Source organism: Ursus maritimus, unplaced genomic scaffold (genome assembly GCF_017311325.1).
Source record: "Ursus maritimus isolate PB19 unplaced genomic scaffold, ASM1731132v1 scaffold_11, whole genome shotgun sequence".
Classification (NCBI taxonomy): Eukaryota; Metazoa; Chordata; class Mammalia; order Carnivora; family Ursidae; genus Ursus; species Ursus maritimus.
Window position 1 is genome coordinate 54935554 of NW_024423453.1, and position 25938 is coordinate 54961491.

General features: G+C 34.9%; 1 protein-coding gene across 3 annotated transcripts in view; it reads right to left on the reverse strand.

The window, feature by feature from the left end:
• The window catches only part of DDX60 (DExD/H-box helicase 60), a 110720-nt gene extending 86102 nt beyond the window's left edge, over positions 1-24618 (reverse strand). The window contains exons 1-8 of one of the 3 annotated variants that reach the window (XM_008685617.2): positions 24393-24618; positions 17554-17663; positions 17362-17425; positions 16371-16560; positions 14722-15063; positions 12711-12827; positions 6040-6201; positions 4359-4517 (exon numbers count right to left, since the gene is read on the reverse strand). In XM_008685617.2, coding sequence (XP_008683839.2) covers positions 4359-4517; positions 6040-6201; positions 12711-12827; positions 14722-15063; positions 16371-16560; positions 17362-17425; positions 17554-17557 — 1038 coding nt within the window. In that variant the 5' untranslated portion in view covers positions 17558-17663; positions 24393-24618. Of the gene's footprint in view, positions 1-4358; positions 4518-6039; positions 6202-12710; positions 12828-14721; positions 15064-16370; positions 16561-17361; positions 17426-17553; positions 17664-24366 lie in introns of all 3 variants that reach the window. The other 2 variants (XM_040626425.1, XM_040626426.1) reach the window with 2 other exon arrangements.
• Between the last annotated feature and the right edge of the window lie 1320 nt (positions 24619-25938).

A 25938-nucleotide genomic window follows, 5' to 3' on the forward strand; every position in this document is an offset into this window, starting at 1 on the left:
TTGGAGAACCACTGCCATGTAAGGTTCTCCCCACCCAATCCTTTCCCATAATACCACTGAGTAAACAAATGGTAATATGTGAATACAGTACAGCAAACATTCCTCATTTTATTCACTTCATATAAGAAGTGCCTCCGAATGGTCTCCAAGTGTCAGGATTTGAGTAAACATGAAATTCTCCCTTCAGAGTTTGCTTGTTGATTTTTCCACAGCCCTCAGAATACGCTTTTTATTGTGGAAATTTCAGAGTCTACCTGAATTTACACTTCCAGCTACTGGGTGCTACCAAAATGAAGCATGGAGGATAGAAAAGAACAGAGGGGTGCTTGACTATGGGATAATCAGCTGTTTCCCCTTAACAAGGGAGCAGAGGATGGTGGGAAGGGCACAGATTTGGAAGCCGGACAGAGATGAACTTATCTCCCACCTTGATCATTTATTAGTTGTGCTAAGCTTAGGGCCATTTAGCCTTTCTGAGCCCAAGTTTTTCGTCTGTAAAATGAGGACATACGAGGGTATTATTATGTCTTAATGAGGTAACATAGGTAAAGTATACACATAAAGCTGGTGCAAAATAACTAGCACCTATTCCTATCCTGTCCTCAATCCATGCCATCCTAATTGAAGAGTGATGTTTTCTATCAGCTAAAACCACAAAGTATGTCCTGCAGAACCATCTTAGAATATTACATAATTTAGAAAGACTTTGTAATATCCTTTCACCTAATTAGCACTGTCCATAAAAAATTGTTTATAAGACTCTTTATAAATGAAAACTATACATACAGAGCATTCATCTAAATCTGTAAATCAATACCACAATTATGACATTCATACCATTCGGTGACTGAGTATATGTAATTCAACCTACAAAAAGTTGACCAAAAAAATCAAATATTATCTGAGAAATAACTACAACAAAACTCGCAGCACAGTAATATTGATGCTAGAATGCATTATTTGAGTATCTAATATGTCGTATCAATAGGTTTAATGTATTAACCTGACATGATTTTACTGAAATGTCTAAAGTAAATTAGGGGTGTATGGGTGGCTTAGTCAGTTAAGTGTCTGCCTTCGGCTCAGGTCATGATCCCAGCATCGTGGGATGGAGCCTTGTCTCCAGCTACCCTGCTTAGTGGGGAGTCTGTGTCTCCTTCTCTCCTCTCTCTGTCCCTCTCCCTGCTCATGTGTGCACTCTCTCTCTTTCTTTCTCTCTCAAATAAATAAAATCTTTAAAATTAAATAAATAAACTAAAAAGAGCTGGAAATACAGTCTTCCTATCCCTTTAATTAACCACAGTCAGCTTCTTCTCAACAGACTATCAAAATGCCTAGAGGAAAGTTCCCCAGCGGGCTTTGGGATATAGGGAAATATTTTCTCCCCCAAGCATCAGCAGAGCCACATGGTATTGTGTACACCACATCATAAAACCTTTAACACTTCTGTTAGAGCAGTTGTAAATGCTCACAGATATAGACCTAGATACACAATCAATGTATTCTTCTGTTTCCGAACTTTAATTGTTGATCCTACATATGCATTATGGTATTTCAGTAAATATAATGTAAGCATTACAAAGTAAAATCAGTCCAATTCAATTACTTCCCAGTCACACTCAGATCAATGCTCTTCATGAGTCCCCATGCCAGGCTTTGACAGGAGTGTTTATACATTTGTTGTTAAAAAAAAAAAAGTATGTATAAAAAAATTTATACATTTTGGTTAAAAACGGTGCCCACCACTCAGTTTGGCTGCCTTCAGTTATACCTCACTCTTCAGTATTCTACACGGGCAATAGACTCAGGTCCCTTGAATAGAGATTAAATGGTCAGTGGTTATGGAGGGGCTTCCATTTGTTCCATGGAGTTCACAGTCTACTGAAATACAGTCCTCAGATTTAAAGGGGTCTTTTCCATGCTATTTCCCACTTATCCCCTCATCTGGCTTCTGAGAATTCTGTAAAGACTAGCAGGTTCCCCTTCCCTCTCAATCAACTAGCATGACTCATTTAGAGCCTGCAAGAACTTTCAGACCCTCCCTCAGGAAGTTCAGGGACCATCTCCCACACTTTCATGGGTAGACATCATACTGCATTTTCCGGTCCAGTTCCCTGGCACATACAGCCGCAGGTATCCTGGGTGAGACCAGCTATCTCCCAGTCTGTGCCCTGAAAACTAAATCACAGGTTCTTTCTATGCACAGACCCCTGAAACTTTAGAGGGATTCTATCATGCCCTTCCCACCCACTCATGGTGACTTCATTTATTCTCCAACTCTCTCCCCTCCTCAAATCATAGACACTCTATGAGGAAGGTGCAGTGTGGGCAGAAGAAGGTAATTGTCTTTTTCAATAATATTTGTTTTATGTAGATCAATATTATTCTTTCAAAGGGTGGGAAATTTGACTTTTTTCCCCCAATCCCTAAAGTAAGGGCACATGCCGGTCCAGCTTGAAGGTGGGGTTGAAAGGAGGGAGGTCGTGCAGAAAAGATCTTATCACAGGAGTGATAAGAATTTAGGGAGTTCGTGAACTTAGATCAGAAAATTTTTATTTTTGGGGCGCCTGGGTGGCACAGCGGTTAAGCGTCTGCCTTCGGCTCAGGGCGTGATCCCGGCGTTACGGGATTGAGCCCCACATCAGGCTCCTCCACTATGAGCCTGCTTCTTCCTCTCCCACTCCCCCTGCTTGTGTTCCCTCTCTCGCTGACTGTCTCTATCTCTGTCAAATAAATAAATAAAATCTTAAAAAAAAAAAGTTGTAAATACATTTAAAAAAAAAACGAAAATTTTTATTTTTGCTAAGTTGTAGCAAAAATGTTCATTTTCAATAATAAACCCAGATGACATGCCATACAGTTATGCCATAGTTGGAATTTGGCACCAGTAGAAATAACATATTTTCACATTACATTGCAAGTGCTACAAACATCTAGAGATACTGTTTATACTTATCATATATTGAAAGTATGGTAGTTATTTGATTGTCTAATGTAGTAACAAGGAAACACATGTATTACTACATCACAAATGTATGTTTTAATATTTTAATAACTATTTCAATATAACTGATACCCTTGTAATCCTAAGTATCTTACTTTATTCATTTATATTATCCTGAGGAAGGGAAAATTCCCTTCATAGAATTCATCAGACAGCCATAGGGGACCCTAGGGGGAAAAAGGGCAAGAAACCCTAAATGATTCTTCTCTGGTCGTTCTGACACACTTGTTTGCTGAGAATGGGAAAGTGAGCAGATAGAGACTTGGATGCAAATTCTGATTCTTCCCTGATAACATTATGTAAAATGTAGCTCTATGAAAGTGGTGGGCTGAGATTGGTAAATATATTCTTATTTTTCTCACTGTATCCCCAGTGACTCACACAATGTATATACATTAGATAAATATTTGTGGACTAGCTTACTAATTGATTGGTTCTAAAATACTTTCCTTGAACATTTTGACTGCAAGTATCAAGATTTTTAAAAATTTTCCATTTAAATTGATCCACTAATCCCACTTCTGGGCACAAAGTCTAAGTCAATATCCCCAAATTAAAGGAAAAGGCTTACACTCAAAGAACCTGGAAATAGTAGCATTTATAATACAACAATTAAAACCTCTTAATATCCTATAATAGAAAAATGGGTGAGTAAACCATGGTACATCCATAAAAAATAACAGCCATTAAAAAATGAAGTTAACCAAGAGTATGAAAGAAAATTTTAAAATCTGTGAAAAGAAAATATATATATATATATTGCAATGTAATATATGAATTGATTTGAATAGTGGGTCACTGGGTGTTTCTTTTGTTTTTGCTATTTTCCTAAAGTCTACAAATTTTCTCTAACTAACATCTATAATGGACAAAATTAACCATTACATATATGTCTTCAATTCCTTTCAAGAGCAGAACACAATGGACATCAATCTCTTATAATTAATGACACAAAAACCTGATCTTGACAGAAATTAGAAGGAAAATAGAGAGATTATGTTTATCCTTAGATTGGGTACATATCATGCTGTTTGTTATTACTACCAGAGTTGTTGAAATTAGGAAGAAATTTACTTAGGCCATTAAATATTTAAGCTCCCCAAAGGGCTGACAATATCCCCTTATAATTTTTTTTTTTTTTAAGTAGTCTTTGTGCCCAGCGTAGAACCCAACATGGGGCTTGAACTCACAACCTGAGATCATGACCTGAGCTGAAACCAAGAGTCAGAGGCTTAACCAACTGAGCCACTCAGGGACCCTTTATAAATCTATTTTTGAAGGTGACTGCAGTTTCCTTATGTCAAGCAATGGAAACAAAAAAATAAGTAAATAAACTAATAAAGAGCATATTTACCATTTCTAAGAAAGTGTGAATGTTCTTAGTCCAATGGGAAGTGATGACTCTAGCGCAGGCTCTTTGAGAAAGAGGTAAGTGGAGTAGGAAAACCACACTGAGACAATGCAGTTTACACAAATCCTCCATCTCTTGCAGGGCTAAGCAATTACTTTCCTCCTGAATAACAAAGAAAGTAAAATAGAGATCAGCAGGCTATGAAATTTCATGATACGCATGCAGCACCACAAAGGTCAGCAGCCACATTTTGCTTTGTTACATTCTTCATTCCATAGGTTTTTGAGGGTTTTTTCTTCATACATAAATTTGACTGCATATAAAATACAGATGTCAGGTAAGGGGACAGGGAACTGCTAGCTCCACAGCAGTTTATGTAAAGCTGTTTTGTAGTACTTTTAGTTAAGCTTAACTTTAAATGAGCTGACCCAGCAGCTAATGAAGTCATGATCCCACAGGACTTTGCAAGAACGGAGCCATATTTTAAATGCCCTATTCTGTCCAAAGCATCATATTTTAAAAGTTTCACTGAATACTATTAGAGTGAAGAAACCAGGACACATCTAAAAAAACGTACCCAATTAGAAAAAAGGTAAAGAAATGGGCACATTTAACATGATGGGACAAGGCCCTCCTAGCCATCTTCAAAAGTTTGCAGGGTTGTCAGTGAAATAAAAGTAAGACTTATTTCAGAGTGCCTCCACAGGGCCAAATAGGGTCTAATGACTAGAGGTTCCAAGAGATACACTTGGTTTGGTATCATTCTTGTGATACTAATTTAAAATTGTCATGCCTAATGACATAAAAGATATTTGAGTAAGAATATATTCAAGTAGATATTGGAAAACCAAATATAAAGGATGCTAAGTAAAAGGTAGTAAGTCCTGTTCATTTCTGAGAGTGTACAAAAAGTTACCAAAAGCTTCATTTTACTTTAATAAAAATTTAGGCAAGAATCCCCCAGCAGTCAGATTATATACAAAACAGTATGTGTACACATGTGTGTGTGAGTGTGTGTATGTGTGCATATGTACACATATATATAGGGATGACTATTTAACTGGAGAGCAAACACACACTGGCCAACAGATTCTTAACAAACTGTGTCAACCATAAAGAAGGTTAAGAGCTTTAGTATTTCTGCAGCTAAGATGGCACCAAGACACTACAGCAAGAAGATTCTTTCTAAAGACAGTTTGGTATGGAATTTAAACAAGAAAGATACAGGTTCAATCATCATTCCACTCCGCTATTGAATTAAGGAATGTTACCTGGACTATCTGAACCTCAGGGGTTTCCATATGTGAAATGGGAATAAATACCTCCCTGAAAATGCTCTTGTGAGGATATAAAGGCACAAGGCATTTAAAGAACCCAGAACATTATAATATAAGCTCTCACCAAGTGCTAATTTCCTTTCTTATTACCCCTTCTTCTGGATGATTGGATAAATTTGACTGTGTACTAAGGGGAAACATCTGTATAGTAAAACACTAAATCATATAACAACACCATAGATATTTCTGATAAACAAATTCCAGTTTTTCCCTCTTTTGGGAGAAATTTATATAAGTAAATTGGGGAATAAATACAGCAAGAAATGGAAAAAAAGGTAGATGAAAATCAGTAAAATTTCAAAAGTGGAAAGCAATGGTGTTTCATAGTAAAGTTATAACAATCACACCTCTTGGATGTTAGTTTTCTCATCAGAGGTAGTCTTTTTTCTGTTTTCTAAAAAGTGATGGTACATTCTCAAAGACAAGGAGCATGAAGTAACACAAAGAACACGCCGAATGTCAGAGCCTTCTGGCCAGAGCTGCTTAAGCTGAGAAATAGTTTCACATGCCTGTCACAGAAGAAAACTGTAAATGTCATGATATTTAAAAAATATTTTTATTCATAAGTAATCTTACTAGAAGAAATCATACAAAGATAGATATGGCTACATAAAACTATAAATATTTCTGTTAAAAGTGATAAAATTTTAAGATGAGAAAATACATATTTTAGTAAAATCATTAAAATTTAACTATGTAAAGAGCTCCTATAAATCAATAATAAAACATCTCAGCCTTTAATAAGACATGAGCAGATAATTCACAAAAGAAATACAAATATTAACAAAATAGAAAAAATGTTCAACCTCTCTAGTAATAAATGAATAATTAAATAGCATATTTTTACTTACAAATTAACAAATATTAGAATATTCTAATGATAATAGACAGCACTGGAAATCATGTGATATGTCATTTCTCTTATGCTTTGCTAATGAGAGTAGAGATAGGTACATAATTACTGCAAAGCTATTTAGCAATATGTATGATTACCATTAATTATATTGATACTTTGTTACTGGCTATTCAAGTTCTAGGTATCCAGGCTAGGTAAATAACACAAAATGTGTACCAAGATTTATGCACCAAGGTGTTCATACAGAATTATTTTTAGAAACCAATTCTCAAATAATTTAGGTGTTTAGCATATGGGAAATATTATACATCCAGTAAAAATAAAATATGTGAAGAGTTTTTAATAACTCAAATACATGTGGTATGCAAGAAGCACAACTTAAACAAAGTGACTCAGAAGGACTAAAAATAAAGGGATGGATAAAAGTATACCAGGGAAATGGGGGGAAAGAAAAGGAGAGAAGATAGGCTAGCAATTTTTACAGCACACTAGGGGGAATTCAAGCTCAAGAGCATTAAATATGAAAAGGAAAAGCACTCTTTTATTCTAAAAGCCACAATCTATAATGGAGATGTAACCTTTATGAATGATTCATCTCTTAAGAATAATTATGAATAAATATGCAACATATAATGTCACAACCAACTTTACGATGCAAAAATTACAGGAGATTAAAGGAACTATATTCAGAAACACACTAATAATAACAGAATTTAATATACTACTTTTGGTACAAGAGAAATCAAATGGACAAAAAATAAGTAAGAAGATAGATGACTTAAACAGCATAATCAATAGTGTAGGTCCTATGAATTAAACTCTGGTGATAGAGAATATGTATTCCTCTTAGGTGCCCCCAGCATACCCATAAAAATTGGTCATATGTTAAGTCACAAAGAAAACATCAGTAACTTCCATAGTGTAGAAACACTATAAATGGCGCTCTGATCAAAATACAATAAAGGTAGGGTTTACTTTAAAAAAAAAAAAGGCACAAAGACCCTTCAATCTAAAGCTTAAAAACATTTTCTATTAAGCTACTCCTAGGTGAAAGGGAAATACAAACTGAAATTACAGAATTTATAAAACTGATAACAAAAACACTACATATCATAATTTATGGGATAAATTTAAAGCAGTGACCAAAGGAAAATTTGTTGCATTAAACATATTTAACAATAAAAATGAAATAATAAAAAAATGGATTAAATTCTCAGCTCCAAAAAGAAAATCTAAAAAGAAACAACAAACTGAGCTAAAGGAAAGCAAAAGGAGGCAAAAAATAAAGATAAAAGTAAGCAAAAATTAAGAAAAGAAAATTGGTAGATAGATTTAATTAATAAATCAAAATTTCAGGGATTTCTGAAAACCTTAAAAAGCAGACAAGCCACTAGCAAATTTGACCATTAATAAATGTGACAAATAAAAAAATGTACAGAATAAAAATGTAAAGGTAAAATAACTACTGAAACAGAAGAAATTTTTAAAGAGTAAAAAAAAAGCCTACTTTAACTTCTATGCAAATAAATTTGAAATGTAAATGAATAGATAATTTCCTCATAAGGATTAATTATAAAAATTGACCCCATTGGAGTAACTAAGCTTAAATAAATCAATTTCCATTGGACAAACAGAGAAAATTAAGAAACTATCCCACAAAAAAGCCCCAGTCCCATATGACTTTATAGGGAAACTATTTTAATCTTCAAAAACCAGATAATCCCCGTGATGCATAAATTATTTTGGAATACTGAAAAGAAAAAGAAAATATTCTAATCTTTCTTTATGAAGCATGCATGACACTGATACCCAACCAAATAATTACAGTGCACAGAAAGAAAACTACAGAAAAGTATCACTCACGCATACTGAGGCAAAAATTCTAAACAAAATATTAGCAAGTGGAACCCAACACCAATTAAGAAAATAATACCATGATCAAATGGGATTTATTCCAGAAATAGAGTTACTTCAATATTTAAAAATCCACTTATATCAAAATACCATATTAATAAAGCTAATATTTAAAAATCATAATTGTATCCACAATTTCAATACACATTCATGATAAAAACACTCAAAAAGAGATAAGTTGAGGGATACAGTCTTAAAATCAGAATGAATGTGTGTGTGTGTGTGTGTGTGTGTGTGTGTGTGTGTGTGTATAATGGGGAAATACTAGAGACATTTCTACTAAGATTAGGAACAAGGCAAAGATGCCCACTATAGCTGGTACTATCCTCCATTGTATCAGGTTTGTTACCTAATGCATCTAGATAAGAAAAGGTAATTTCAGGCATAACAATGGGTAAAGATACAAAACTATCACTGTTCACAGATGATGTGATAGTATATATGGATAACCCCAAAGAATAATTAAACTAATTCAAAAATTAAAATGTCAATGAGACATCAGCACATAGAATTGACAAAAAAAATCAATAGGTTTCATATGTATAAACAACAAAGAGTCAAAGAACACAATGGTAGATAAAATCTTGAAATAATAGCAAAATTTACTTAATAACAACAAAACATTAAAACTTAGGAAGAAAATTAACAAGAAATATACAAAACATATATAAGGAATTTTTTTTAATTCACAAAAGTAAACTAGAAAAAAATGTAAATACACCCCCCTCTTCTTGCATGGAATAATTCAACATTATAAAGATGCCACTTCTCTCCAGTTTAATTTATAAAGTCAATATTCTCCAACAAAAATAACAAGATTTTTTTTAACTTAGACATTTTGATAACAAAAGTTCATATGGAAAAATAAAAATGCAAGATGGCTGTAAGAGAAAAACTATACATGGAAAACCTAGCTAAATAATACATTAAAAAACCTATTAAGTCTTTATAATCAAAAGACTGTAAAATTTGCAAATAAATCAGAGGAACAGAGTAGAAAGTCCAGATTTATTTCCAAATACATATAGAAATTTAAAGATAATGTGGCACCTGAAATCACTGGGATAAAAAATGGACTTTTTAATAAATGCCACTGAGCATCCCTTTGAAAAAAATAAAAATTATATCCATATCTCACACTGTCTACAAGAATGAATTGCAAATAGATGAGGAATTTAAATTTTAAAAAATTGTAAGTACAAGAAGAAACCAAAGGCAAATCCTCTTCTTAACCTTAATGTATGTAGGGGGTCTCAAAATCTAGAGGCAACAACGAAACAAAAAAGATTAATAAATTTGACATTAAAATTTTAAAAATGTACACAACAAAAAATCATAAAGTCAAAAGACAACTGACAAGTTGGAAGAAAATATTCGTAAAATATATCACAAAGTTCTAATATCTGTGATATAGAGAGAACACTTAAAATTGAAAGACAAAAGAAATGATATAATTCTTCTAGAAAGAAAACTGACAAAACCTAAGTAAGCAACATATGCACTTATCTTTTGACTCACTGTTTCTATTTTTAAAATCTACTCTGAGGCTATACCTCCAATAATACAAAATTGCACATACTACAAATCATTATTTATTACAGCATTGATTATAATTGCAAAATGTTGAAAACAAATATAAATTCCATAGTAGGAAATTGGTTAAACAAATTATAGTACATCCACATGATGGAGTGCTATGTAGCTATATAATATAATGAGGAAGATATCTACAAATTGCTTTAAAATGAGTTCTAAACATGCTGTTAAGTATAAAAAGAAAGTACTGAAAAATATCTACAATATGTGTTCCTTTATTTAAGAAAGATGATAAGAAAATACACATGTCTGCCTTTTTGTGCAAAAAAATAATAACAATAATAATGCAAGAAGGATAAACCTGAAACTAAAGAGACAAATTACCTACAGAAAGTATTTGGGAAAGGGGTAACCATAGAGGAGAATGGAATCAGAGTAGCAGGGTAAGAACAAAGTGTCACTTCTTTGAGCATCTTTTTGTATATCTCTGATTCTTAGAATCATAAGTACGTTTCCTATACCTTTCATATACCCTTCAAAATAAACAGATAATTAAAAACAATCTGGAAATGGGTGGCAGGGACCCAAAGTGAAAAACAAACACTAACCAATGAACCCAACTGTATTAGTAATGAATAGCAACCAAACTGAAGGGGGTGTGCAAGAAAAGAACTAACCTGAATAAGTTTGGAAAGCAGTATTTTACATATTCTATGACTAAAGATAAAAAGAACTGCACATAAATCCTGTAATCCATTTAGTAAATGTATTTCTTACAAGATATCGTTAGCAATTCTAAAACTACTTTGTGTATATACTAGAAATGAAAAAATAGTGAATATATTGTACGTAATGAGAGCTGAATTTCTCATAATTGGAGAAAGAAATCACAAATAAGGAAAAGGGAGGGGTAAAATGAAGGATATGAAGTTGGATTCGAGTGTAAGTTATCAGTATGAATGTATGATATTTAAGATAGATGATAGATTAAAAAATAGACAGATGTATATGCATGGCTTAGCATACATACATATATTTCCTAGCTGTGTCTGCCGAAAAGTCTTCATAGCAATGACGCCCCAGTAGAAATGAACAAACTTAGTTCCCAGATCTTGGCTTTAAATGCTGTTTTGGAACTTTACATCAAAAACCAGGGATGTACTGTATGGTGACTAACATAATAAAAAAATATTATAATAAAAAGAAAAGAATCAAGAAGTCAACAAGTCAACATTATCAACTCTCTCATGAACCCTGCTGATCTTTAAAAAACAGACATTTTCTGAGGCCTAAACAATAATTAAAATCATAAATATGTATTGCTACATCAAGTCAAACAATTGGAAAATGCAAACTCATTAAGAATATTTTAATCATCTCATTACTTCTGTGTCACAGTTGTATATAAATAATTTTAGTTGTTCAACAGTTTATGTGAAACATTTAAAAAGACAAAAAAAAATTAAAATCATTGACTTATTGATTGGCTTATATTAAGTAAAGATAAATAAATAAATAAATAAATAAATAAATAAATAAATAAATAAATAAATGCTGTTTTCCAAAAAAAGCAACCACAACTCCTTGGAGAAGCGGTAGATTTCAAGATTGAGGTAGAGAAAATACAAGATGAGTATGGAACACCTTGTGGTTTCAAAAAGTAAAACAGTGCTCAAAAAGAAAGGGCCTGATGTTTTTGAAGATAAATGTACATCTGTGTAACCATCACCACAAGGTATGTCATCAAATCTCAACAAACTGGTTTTAGAAGAGAAAAAGGATGGGCAGAGGGGTGGGGCTTGCAAAAGAACACAGCTGCAAAGCTGAAGGAGTCTCTAATGTTCAAACAAGAACAATCTGAGTACCAAAACAATTGGAATATTGGACTTTAATCTATAATATAAAATATCCACTAATCCATGCTGATATAAATAAATAAACAAGTAAAGGTCAGAGATACAGGAGCTCTCCCTTACAGCAGAACTCCAAGTTAAGAAAAGCAGAGGAAAAGTGAAATAGAAAATAACCATTAGGCAAACAGATCTAGCAATAACTGTTGCAGACAAGATTCATTGATGGCTTCTAAAATTAATTGGCAAAAGTCTGAGAAAAAAAACAGGATTTGCATAGTCAGGAAAGATAGTAACTTTATGGTGGAGAAGGCTGGAAGGCACCAGCTTAACCAGTGTTAAGACATATTAACATCATGAACGCTTTGATATACTGTACACAACACCAACTAAATGGCATTCTTGCCAAAAATACATAACCTCATTCCAATCATGAGAAAACATGAGATAAGCTCAATTTGAGGGATATTAAAAATAAATAAATAAATAAATAAACAAATAAATAATCAATACCTTTCCAAAACGTCAAGTTCACAAAAGACAAAGAAATACTGAGAAACTACTACAGATTGGAGGAGACTAGAGAGAAATAACTAATGGATGTGGGACCCTGGACAGAATCCTGGAACAGAAAAAGGACATTTGTGGAAAAGTAAGTGAAACTCAAATAATGTCCAAAGCTTGGTTAATAGTATTATACTGAGGTCCATTTCCTGGTTTTGAAAAATGTACCATGGTTACATCAGATGCTAATATTAGGGGAATGTGGATGAGAAGTCTATAGGAAGTCAGTATTATTTTTGCAACTTTTTTATAATCAAAAAATCAATTCAAATAAAAAGGTGTTTTAAAGTTTCAGTACCTCTTCCATCATATTTTTCCAATTTAAATTTCCAAAAAGAAATTCTAGTGCCAAAGTTCTACATTCTTCCAATTGTTTAATCAGGGTTTTATAAGCACTCTCAATCTTCTCTTTATTCTGTAAAAGGAAGGCAAGTCACATAAATTGTCATAGTTAAATATCTAATCACTTTCCAACTACAGAAAATCATATATTGAAGATATAATTATTAAAATATATTTCCTAGTTAAAAAAATACACTAATATAACTACAGGTCATCAACAATGCTTTTAAAGCCTGCCAAGCAGCACTATCTTGTTTTCGCTGAATTAATTTTTGTCTGGGAATTTAGTGCATTTTTTTAACAACTTCATGAAAAGTATAATTAACATAAAATTCACTCACTTTTTAAGGGGACAATTCAATGGCTTTTGGTAAAGTTACAGAGTTGTGCAGCCACCACTATAATTTAATTTTAGAATATTTCCAACATCTCAAAAAGAAGAGTGTGCCCAGTTAATACATTATATTTTATCATGAAAAATTTCAAACACACACATAAATAAGCAATAGCATAATCTCCCCCCAGGTACCTATCATCCGGCAACAACCATTATCAACATACACTGCATTTTTATTTTCATCTCACATATTCCTCAAAGAGATAAAATAACTTCTTTAAAATGAGTGTTCAATAAAGTAGGAAATATATTATTATACTAGAAATAAAATCTAACACTTAAAAAAAAAACCTTAAGGAGAGATTGGGAAGGATGTTTGTAAGGTATCCTTCAAACTCAGTTCAGAAATTGCTCTAACAGAATAAAATGAGATAAAGTGATTATAGTACCTCTTCCCAAAATAAAAATCCCAGGGCTGTTCCTACTCACAGCAGGCAACTAGAGTTGGAAAGAGTTTAATGACTGGAGTTCTAACTAAAGCAAAATAAATTATCTTATCAGATTTCATGACAACCATCTGGATGTCTCCAAATATCACGAGGGGTATGACACTATTCTCAGAGTAAAGAATGTTAACTGACTCAAAATCATTTTGATGAAATACAGCATTATCTTCATATTTGTAATTCACTATAAGTAGTGAAAATTGAATAGAAACTAGATTTATTTATAATATCAGTATGCATTTTTAATTCCGAAAAGTTCAATACAGTAATTATCAAATATACCAATACAGTAAAAGAATAAGATCAAGCAAGGAATTAAGTTCTAAATACTTTGAAAGTTGTATTAGTGATTTAATATTAGGAAATAAACATTTTTTTTTAAAGATTTTATTTATTTATTTGACAGAGATAGAGACAGCCAGCGAGAGAGGGAACACAAGCAGGGGGAGTGGGAGAGGAAGAAGCAGGCTCATAGCGGAAGAGCCTGATGTGGGACTCGATCCCGGAACGCCGGGATCACGCCCTGAGCTGAAGGCAGACGCTCAACCGCTGTGCCACCCAGGCGCCCCAAGGAAATAAACATTTCACTTACTTCCTTCCTCATCACCCTTCTCCATTGTTTTCTTATTAAAACTACTATATTAACGATCATTTCACTAGTATGTCTCAGCAAAAGAGGCCTAAGTTTTTCCCTCCAATTTAATGCATTTCTGGCCTTCATTAACTTAGAGGCAGTATATCACATAGTACTTAGGCACATAAGGGCTGGAGTCAGACTGCTTCTTTTCAAATTCATGCTCTATTATTCATTTAGTGTTGATGATGAGCAAATTACTTATTCAAGTATCTATTTCCTCATTGGCAAAACACAGATGATATTAACATCTAACTTAAAGGGCTATTGTAAAGGTTTTAAAAAATTACTCATGAGAAGTACCAATCACTGTTGTTATTACAAGTTCTGAACCTATGGCTGCATTTGTATTATCCTTATTACTAATTTTCTAGACTTCTGTGTTAAACCTATGATAATTTCCATAGAAGTGGCGGAAATAAAACTAAGTCAAGTAACATGGAAAATTTTGTAAAATTCTAGAAGAAATTTGTCTTTAGATATCAATTACCTCTTTGAAAAATTTTTGGTTTTTATACATGCTTGGCATAAGGTATGCATAAAGTCGAAGAATGTCAGATGTTTGCCCTGAGGAAAGCACGATGTTGACTTTCATTGCCCAAGACTGAGTAATTAAAAAGTTGAAAAGGTATGTTTGTAGATGGGTCAGTCCTTCATCTGCAACTATCAGGTAATATGGGTAACTGTCTTCCAAGAAAATTTCCCACTCCTGTGACAGGCATCCAGAAAATTTTGTTCGAACATCAATGGTGGTATTATGCTGAAGATGAAGAATTAAAGCAGTTCTCAAAGGAAGAAGTTCAGGGAAGTTGAAATATGCATACTCAGCATCCTATGGGGATGAGATAAAGTATATTCTTTTGAAATTATCATTTAATTTGTTTACATATATCATTAAAATCATTAAAGAAATATATTCCAACACAGTTTTGTTCTGCTTTATAGTCAGGGAATAGACCCTTAAACCTTGCCTGTCATTTAACAAATACAAACCATAAATCATAATTTGGATTTAAATACATACATCCCATTTAAGCAGGCATAATAGTGGTTTATCATACTTTCCCTTCTTATTCTAATTCTTTTCCTCTCCAATATCACTTCCAAAAGAAAAAGGACAGGAAAATATGCAAAAGCAAATGGTGGATATAAATAATCCACAACAGGAAGCCAAGGTGAATCACTTTGAGGGGACTGTCCCAATTTAGTACGATCCTCCTGAAGCAGCAGAGGTCTTTCTCAACAGATCAGAATTAGTGCAGCCAACTAGACTGTAAACATTAGACTAGAATCCTGGCTCTTTATTCAAAACATGGCTTGCAAGAAGTCAGCAATATTAAAAAATCTAGCAATAATGTAGACTGCAAAGTGACTGAACAAATACATGCCAAGATCCTTGAGAGTAACACACTGGTTACCTTTAGGGACAGGATAAGGAAGGGGTGGTAGTGGTTATACCTATCTGTATTTGAAACTGTTCATATTTTACTAATTATACTCATAATTGGAAAAGGAAGACCAAACATATTTCCTTAGAAGTATTTACTACAGAGCAAATAATAAACAAAGCAGTATTAATGAGTTTGATATTTTTCTGGGGTCAAATAAATTGCTGAGTTCTGAAGACAGAAGCAGTTCTCAGAGTTGGAGAAGTAGAATCCAGAGATCAACTGAGCTTCCATTGAGAGGATTTCTCATCCTCCTTCATGATCCTGTATGTCCTTAAATGAAGTTTAATTATTGAAAATAAAATATACTTTTTTTTAAAGATTTTATTTATTTATTTGACAGAGAGAGAGCGAGAGAGCACAAGCAGGGGGAGCAGAGGGAGAGGGAGAAGCAGGCTCCCCAACGAGCAAGGATCCCAACGTGGCACTCAAGCCCAGGACCCTGGGATCATGATCAGAGCCAAAGGCAGATGCTTCACTGACTGAGCCACCCAGGCATCCCTAAAATATAATCTTAAATATGGTAATTTCTGAATACTGGGATTATGAGTATTTTTTTCTGTTCTTCCCTTAAAATTTTCTGAATTCTTAATGTACTTAACTTTGTAATAAGGAAAAAAATTATAAAATAGTAAGGAATTTTGGTTTTAGTTCTTAAATCATAGTAAAGAACTCTATTGTCTCATGTTACCTGGAAGAAAACTATGGCAAATTGTCCTCCTTTATTGATAAGATCCATAAGATAGCATTCAACCAGATAAAAGAAGTGGAGCTCCTGCCCCGATTTTAATGATTTCTCACATATACATGTAGCAAGTAATGAATCTCCATCAATCAGAAAAAATTCAGATTCAACAAAATCATTGAATAAACTGGAATATCTAAAATGAAAACAGTTAAAACAAAAATTACATATTGACTAAATAAGCCCCATAAAAAGGCAGTAGCATTGTTGTTATTATCCATTATCACTATCACCAGCAAGTGATTTGCTGAGTAATTATTTTATGTCAGGCTCTATGCTAAGACTTTTCAAGACATCCATATGCATGACTGTCCTTCATAGGAAGAAGGCAGGATCATTCCCATTCTATAGATACAGAAACTGAGGCTCAAAGAGATAGAGCAAATTACGTAAGACCACATGTCAGGATCTGGATTGGAATCAGGAACTTAGCACCTCTATTCTGGATACAGACCTGTATTAAATGCTTCCCGCTTAATCAATCTTATTTCTTTATAAAACAATAGGTTCAATTGGGATAGGCTGGTGATGGGTATTAACGAGGGCACATATTGCATGGAGCACTGGGTGTTACATGCAAATAATGAATCATGGAACACTACATCAAAAACTAAGGATATACTGTATGGTGACTAACATAACATAATAAAAAATTATTATTAAAAAAAACAATGGGTTCATTGACAGCTGTGTACAAATAAAGCAAGAGAAAACTGTCCATTCACCATCAAACAGATCTAAAAGTTCTGTGTTAAACAATCATATATATGTGTGTGTGTATATATATATATATAATTATACATATAATGTATTATAATATATACTGAGATAGATAGACATTACTTTTTTTAGACCGTCATTACTTTAAGGTCAAATAGATATACAGGAAATATGATATTGAATTATACATCTCTTTATTTCTTATGACAATACTCACTCAGCTTTTGGCACTGCACTCAAAATTAGCTGTGACATTCTCTCTAAAATCATCATGTGTTCTTCTAAACATGAAGAAAAAAGATTATTTATTATTTAAAAAGAAATAACAATAAAGTTATTTTAATTCTATTAAATCTGCGTAGCTTAAAGATTATCTTATAATTTATAAAAATTTTAAATTGAAAATTACCCATTCTTGCTGCTACCTGGGCTTCGAACCTGAACTGGAAAATATCAAATATAGCAAATATCCTTCACTTTGGTACCTCAAAGCAGCAGTTCTTAATGAAAATGACAGACCTACAAAGAAAGAAGAAAAATTAGAAATTCATTTATTCCATCAACAAATAGTATTGAATAATTACTGTATATTAAGCAAAACATCAGGCAGTGAGAATACAAGAATGAACAAAAGGCAACATGCTGTCAGTTCTCACAGAGCTTAAACTCCATCAGGAAAAATAAATATTAATCAGATAATTATATAAATAATGGAATATTACAAATGTGACAAAGTCAAAGAGAATAGAGGAAGCGTCCCTAACAAAGTAATGCTTGAGCTGATTTCTGAAGTATGAAACAAGAATTAACTAAACAAAAGAGTAGGGGACAGTAGCATTCCAGGCAGAGGGAATATCAAAATACCATGTACAAAAGTCTTGTGGCGTGAAGGACTGTGGGTAGTACTAGAGTCAAAATAGAAGCCAGAAAGGCTAGAATGGAATGAGTGAGGGACGAGCTAGCTGTGCTAGAGGGTTCCAGAAATATCAGAGTATGCAGAGCCTTTGAGGGCATGTTTTTATCCTAAAATCCATTGATGGATTTTAAGCAGGTAGTGTCATGAGTGGCATTACATTCTGAAAGATTACTCTGGCTATAGGAGAGAGAAGGGATCAGATGGGAGCAAAGTTCCTGTTACTGGAGTAGAGAGAAAAACCATTGTTCGGAAGGTTAAAGATCATAGTGTGATGTAATATAGTTTGTTGGTAGTTTGGGGCACTTATGGATATTAAATATTTAGAAGATAAGTTTGACATAATTTGGTAATGGATCTGATATGGATGGAGAAGAGGGGAGATTAAGGGTTGTCAAGGATGATTCTTAGGATTCTACCTGATGCAACAGGATGGAGGACTAGGACATTCCCTGGGCAGGAAACCTTGGAACAAGACCACATTTCAGGGAAAGATCATGAATTCAAATTTGTGGTCAGTCTGAGTTTGACTTGATTTCAAGACCTATTATAGGATATGTCACCTGAGTAATTAAATATACAGGTCTATGGGACACCTGGGTGGCTCAGTCGGTTAAGCGTCTGCCTTTGGCTCAGGTCATGATCCCAGGGTCCTGGGATCAAGTCACACATCGGGCTCCTTGCTCAGTGGGGAACCTGCTTCTCCCTCTGCCTACTGTTCCCCCTACTTGTGCGCTCCCTCCCTCTCTCTGACATAATAAATAAAATCTTTTAAAAAATATATACAGGTCTAGAGGTCAAGCACAAGGTCTGGGCTAGACTTGAATATGTGAATAATTTTAATATTATTGCAAACAAGGCCACTGATATAGATGAGCTTGTTTGGACAGAGAGACACAATATCATGGAAGAAGAAAAAAGGACTGAAAATCCAGTTTTGAAGATCACTAATATATAATAAATGCCAACACAGAAGAGGAAGCATCTGCAAAGGTAACTGAGAAAGAACTGTCAAAGAGGCAGAAGAAAATGCACTTGAGCATTCTGTCAGAAAAAACAAATATTGAGACATTCCTCAAATATGCCATACAGTGTGTTAGGGCAGTGCAACTTGATAGATGGATGGATGGATGGATGGATGGATGGATGGATGGATGGAGAGATAGACTGATAGATATCCATATTATATGACATTAAGGAACATATAACGGTGAGGAACATTTTGATACTAAATATTAAAATAACAATGCAAGGAAGTTTAGGACTATAAACATGAGTAAGCTTGAAGAAAGAAGAAACTACTGTGGGCTAGAACAGAATGTTTAGGAAACACTTAATGAAGATGGGCAAAAGCCTAACTTTTCCTAGCTATTCTACCTTTCTTTCAGACATATAGAGCATCTACTCCTCACCAAGCATTGTAACTTGCTGCAACATATGCAAATATGCATAAAACATGGCCCTTACAATCTGATAATGGTTTAAAGAGAATTACATCAAAAAGTATAATGTGCTGAGGGATCCAGCAGAAATGGTACAGGAAGCTATTGGAGAATTGAAAGAGTTCTTCAATCAACTGGACTGTCCTGTGTTCTGAGGTTTAAAGGACACATTGAAAAGATGTGGAAAAATTATGGAAACATTTTGGAGAAAGTAAGGGACATAGAAGATCACATTTCAGACAGCAACATAGCACTGGTTTAATGCACAGAGATATGAAACCACATGACAAGTTTGATTCCAGACTGTTTCACATGGCATAAAACAGAATGACTTGATTGGAAATGCGACAGGAAAAGTAGGTGTAGCCCAGATTATAAGGGGCTTTTGCCCAAGGAAGAAGTTTAGAAAATTTTCTGAAAACCCTCTGCCATCCAATTCATGCAATCCTCAACCTCACTAATGGCACATTAGCCATATTTTCTTCTTTCAGTTCTCCAAACTGTACCAAGCTCAAACAGAAAAGATGAGTCAGTGAGAACTGAGTAAAAGGAGAAAATTAACCCCGAGTATCTTACAGAAGGGAGAGCTCCAGAAAAGGTAGGGTCAGACTTAATGAAATATGAAGAAACAAGGTAATTCATAGATTCCCAGATGTTCACAGTGTCCTGAATGTCTCAGGAATTTTTTTATGGTACTCCTAGGACAAAATAAATACCTAATAGTTTATTTATTAAGTAGTTAGTGCCAAACAAATTAATAAGTCCTTGGGGTGCCTGGGTAGTGCAGTCGTTAAGCGTCTGCCTTGGGCTCAGAGCATGATCCCGGCGTTCTGGGATCTAGCCTTGTATCAGACTCCTCCACTGGGAGCCTGCTTCGTCCTCTCCCACTGCCCTTGCTTGTGTTCCCTCTCTCGCTGGCTGTCTCTCTGTCAAATAAATGAATAAAGTCTTTAAAAAAAATTAGTAAGTCCTAACAAAATCATCTGAAAATAGAATACACATACATTGAAAGAAATAACATCATTTTTAAATTAAATAACAATTACCAATTAGACATGTGTGCCTATTATTGGACACTACAACTTTTTAACAAGAGCCATGGTAGCAGAATAAAACCCTTCTCAATTTGACAATTAAGAGGTTCCACAGCCTGCATGCCTACTCTCCTCTCACATATCCTGTAGGAAACTCCCTGTAAGATGTCACGCTGAACTCATGCCCCACTTAACATTTACACAGAATTTACATCACTACGCCCAGTTCTTTCTCATTTAAGGGAGAGAGGCACACAAGGGAAAATAAAACCAACTACCCATCATAATAACCACTGAATAAATATAAATTAAAAAATTAGAATCAATAGACATTTGGGGGTATTAAGAAGAAGCCAGATGAATAAACAAGATTCAAGGACAGAATAGTCCTTTAGAAAGTTCAAATTAGCATTCCAATAATTACAATATTATCTAATACAACAATAACAGACTGCTACAGGGAAAAAATGTAAATGCTCATAAAAATTTAAAGTATAATTTCAGAAAAAAATCATGTGCAGAAAAATAAAATGGACATGCTGAAATCTTAAATTGGAGAGCTAAAACCCAGGAAAGTTCTTTTTTTTTTTTTAAAGAGTTAGTTAGTTAGTTAGTTAGTTAGTTAGTTAGTTAGTATTTGAGAGACAGACAGAGCATGAGTGGGGGGAGGAGCAGAGGGAGAGGGACAAGCAGACTCCCCCAGGACCCTGAGATCATGACCTAAGCTGAAGTCACCTAGGCACCTCCAGGGAATTTAGAAGACAGAAGAAAAAAACAAAGAGATAGAAAATAGAAAAAAAAAATACTAAGAAATACAGAGGATGGATTTAAAAGTTTACATTCATCCCACAGTAATTCTAGGAGGAGAAAACTAAGATTTCAAAATGAGTGGAGATAAAAATAACCAAAGATATAATATTTAAAGTCATACAATAATATTAGACCACAGTTAAAGAAAAGTACACATTTTTAGACTGAAGTTTTTCCAAGTACTAAGAAGAAATAATGACAAAAAAGAAACACACACTTGGAAATAGCACCTTCAAATTGCAGAGCTCCAAGAGCAAAGAGAAAGATGGAGATACGCTACAAAGAAATATAAGTCAGAGAGGCCATATATATAGTGGTTAAAGGCATGGCGCTATTGGCAGAATGCCTAGGTTTTAATCCTAGTTCTGAAACACACTATAGTTTTTATAACCTTACGCAAGTTATTTACTTTCTCTGTATCTCAGTCTATTCATCTATAAAATTGGGACAGACCATAATGTTACTTTCCTCCGGCTGTCTTTTCTAGCTATTTAAATGTATGAGCTGATGTATACAAATTGATGAAAATAGTACCTGGGACATAGAACTGGAAAAAAAAAAAAGAGGAGCGTCATTGGATGTTTTGATTAAAAAAAAAAAATTTGCAAAGTTCCCAGGGGAAAATATTTTGAACTTAGAATTCCATATCTAGTCCTTCAATCCACTAAGAGAGCAGAAAGACAATATCACCAGACATTCAAGAAGTCAGAAATTTCACCAACCACCTATCTTAAATGATAATTTTATTTAAAGAGACAGTACAAAAAATTAGGGGGATAGGGGGAATCAAGAAACAGTGAAACTACATATGATCCAGAAAAATTAAAGGAAGCTATAAAGAAAAACAGGAGGATCCATGATACTTTGAATTTAGAAAAGTATCAACTTCAAACGGCAGTCTTAACGATAACTACGTTTCCAAGACAAACATACAGATTGCATCTACAATGAATAGCATAATAAATAATTTTGTAGCTTGTTTACTTGGCTTTCCATTTTTGATTCAACTAGAAACAAATCACAAGAATAAAGTCTTAAAATACTGTAAACTATGATAAACCCTGACAATATAAAAATAATATAATAACCAAATTGGGAGGTTCAGAAAGGGATGAATAGTAGAAAAAGAAGAGTGTATATTAAGTTCCTTCCTTTTCATAGCAGAAAGTCCAGAGACAGCATCTAAAGATGATATATAAAAAAATTAAGGGTTTCTGGAATCAAGAAGTTAAACTGCCTTTCTTATATAGGTACTGTGAACAAATGGGGTACCAAATAATATAAATGGGGAAATTTCATTTATATTTATATTACAAATTCTAATGAATTAATAGATCTTGCTATTTTTAGGTGATAGCACAACAAAAATACAGGCAAATACCTACTTCCATGTAGAACTACACCATTGTTGAAATACTTCATTCTAAAAAAAATTTTTTTAACCTGAATTTGGTCAAAACTCTAGCAGGAACAATTCATTGACAAGACATTTATAAGCTAGAGGAAACTGTTAAATGATACCAGGAAGAAAAGGAGAATCTCTACAAGACCAAAAAATGGAAAAGGGAAAGGAGGAAACCCTAATTTATTAATAAATAAATTACAAGAGGATGAAAGAGGTTATAACAAATCTTAAAGACATATCATCCAATCATAGTAGTGCCAGAACCCTATTTGAATTCTGCTTAAACAATCTTTAAAAGGAAGAACAGAAGGGTAAAAAAGAAATCATAGATTATTGGAGCAGAGACAGCCCAGTACAGAGAACAGGGCCCAGGGAATGATGGAACCACTTGATGGAAAAACTCAAGTTCCTGAAACACTGTCTGGAGAAGAGCTGACCAGCAATGGACAGAATTCTAGATGGCCTCCAAGACTCCAGCCACCCTGGTGCACTGCCCTGTATAATATCCTCCCCTTGAGTGTGGGCAAGATTGGTGAATTGAATGAGATAGTCTCTCCCTGATTAGGTCACATTATGTAAGACTCTAACATAACAAGAGACAGATTCTCCTGCTAGCGTTGGAGACATAAAGCCACCATGTTTTGAGAGAGCCACCCCGCTAGGACCTGAGGGTAGAATCTAAAGGTTGAGCATAACCCACAGCCAACAGCCAACAAGAAAACAAGGAACCTCAATCCCGTAGCTGCAAGGAATTGAATTCTTCCCACAGCCTGAATGAGCATCCAGAGCCTGGACAAGATGGCAGCCTCAGCAACAACCTTCATTTCAGTCTGGTGAGATGCTGAGTAAAAGGATTCAGTTAATCGGTGCCTGGACTTCCGATGCATGGAAACTTATAAAATAATAAATTTTTATTGACTTATGCCACTAAGCTTATAATTGGTCAAGCAGCAGTAGAAAATTAATGTGTGCCCCTTGACCATGAATACATTCTTTTAACTGTTTTTAAGAAATAGTTATTGTATGAAGCCACTGAAATGTAGGGGTACGTAGGAATCACCTGTGAGATATTAAATCACCTGTGAGAATCAGAATATTGCAGATTCTGATTCTGCAAGTTTGTAGTTAGACATAGGATTCTGCGTGGAAGAGGAAGCTGCTTGCTGCTATCAACTTCTAGATTTTATTGTTTGTGCTCAGATCCGACCTTCCTTAGTTTCTCCTCAAGGCCCCAGATCCCCAGCACTCTTTCTTTCAAGAGGACCCCTTAATTGCCTGAACACTCGACCCTCTGCTTCAGACTTCAGACCCAGGCGCTTCTCACCAGCGTCCCTTTCCTCTGCCTCTTCCCAAGCCTTGCCTTCTGGGGCCAACAAAGAGACCCGTCCACCACCGTTTTAGGGGGGCGTAGTGGCGCCCGCACCACTAGCCCCGCGCGCCCAGAGCGGTTCCCGGGCAGCCTCGCGCGGCAACCAGAGAGCTTGAACGCGCGCGGGACATCTCCACCCCGAGGCTCTCCCTTAGTTATACCTGTCCTCTCGGAGCCCTGTCCGCAGGCCCCACCCCCGACCCCTCCCTCCTCCCCCCAGCTCCCGTCCTGCGTCGGAGCACTCCCCACCTGAGACCCCGAAGTCCGGCCCCCACCTGCTGCGTCTGAAGAGCCGCTGACAGGTCCCTGCCGCCCGCCAGGAAGAAGTGACCGAGAGGTGATGAACCTGGGCTTCTGACTAGCGGAGCCGCCTCAGCCAGCCTTTTATACCCGGGAAGGGAGTTTCGGTTTCATTTCTCCTCTCAGGACGTCTAAGTTTCATTTTCCTCCAGGAAATAGGTAAAACAGTTTTCAGAAAAGCGAGTTTTAGCACCTTTCTCTTCAATCCGAGCCTTAAGAGATAGCAAAAAAAAAAAAAACACATAAGCTTTAGAATTTGGTAGGAGAAGGAAGGGAAGAATGAAGGGGGGGTAAACAGAAAGGGGAACGAACCAGGGGAGACTATGGTCTCTGGGAAACAAACTGAGAAAGGTTTCAGAGGGGAGGGGGGTGGGGGACTGGGATAGGCAGGTGATGGGTAGAGTAAGGAGGGCACGTATTGCATGGTGCACTGGGTGTTATATGCAAATAATGAATCATGGAACACTACGTCAAAAACTAAGGATGGCTGTATGATGACTAACATAACATAATAAAAAAAATTTTTTTTTAATTGAATTTGGACATAAGGTAGACAAAAGTGAGGCAGAGAAATCTGGGACTTCTAAACATAAAATCAAGAAGCAGCTGTTTAGAAACAGATGAAATGTAACAGTGTGGAATCTGAAGTTCTACCCTGAGAGGTGGAGTCTTGCAGTTCCATCTTTACGCAAAAACAAAAACAGACAGTATGGAAGAATACACGAACTCGGAGTTTCCATTAGGAGAAGCTGATGATTACTGTTCTTTGTGAACTATATGTGGAGCTTTCCTGGGCCAAAGAACACCATCAAAAATCAAATTGAAAATGCAACATGCTCACTTTTAATTCTGCCTTAATGTGATTTTCACTAAATTTCTGCCTGTTGATATCTGCAGTTTGGGTTTTGACACTAGCCTCTCTTTCTTTTTAGTCTCTTAGTGTGCTTAATTTCATGTGCAAATATATTGGAATTCTAGGAGGAGGCAAACGGAAGTGGCAGTAGATTGGGGCACTCTTAGCAACAATAGGAAGCCACGGCTGCTTTGTCTGCAAAGAAAATAAAGAACGGATGTGCAGGCAGTGTTCCACAAAGAAAACAGAGAACAGAGCAGTGAATGACATTTGCTGGTCATAAATTGGAGTGTCAAGTTGTTAAAGAAAAAGGTAGGGATGGAGAGGGTGAACATTTCTCACTTCCATCAGGCTTCCATTCATTCATTCACTTATTTACAAATTTGTGATGTGTTTGTTGATGATGAAATGGAGAAAGAAAATTGAAAAGCTTGGAACTTGACACATGACTGGTCTAAAATTATACTATATTCATATCTGTCCTTCACTAACATCTCTAATAATAGTAATACTCCTCCTTTCTCCTGCCAAGAAGTCAGTGTTCTAATTCCTGCAACCTGTGAACATGTTAAATTCTCTAGCAAAAGATACTTTGCAGAATGAACTAAATGAAGGGTTTTCAGTTGAGGAATTACGCAGAATAACCCTGGTGGGTTCAAATGTCCTTA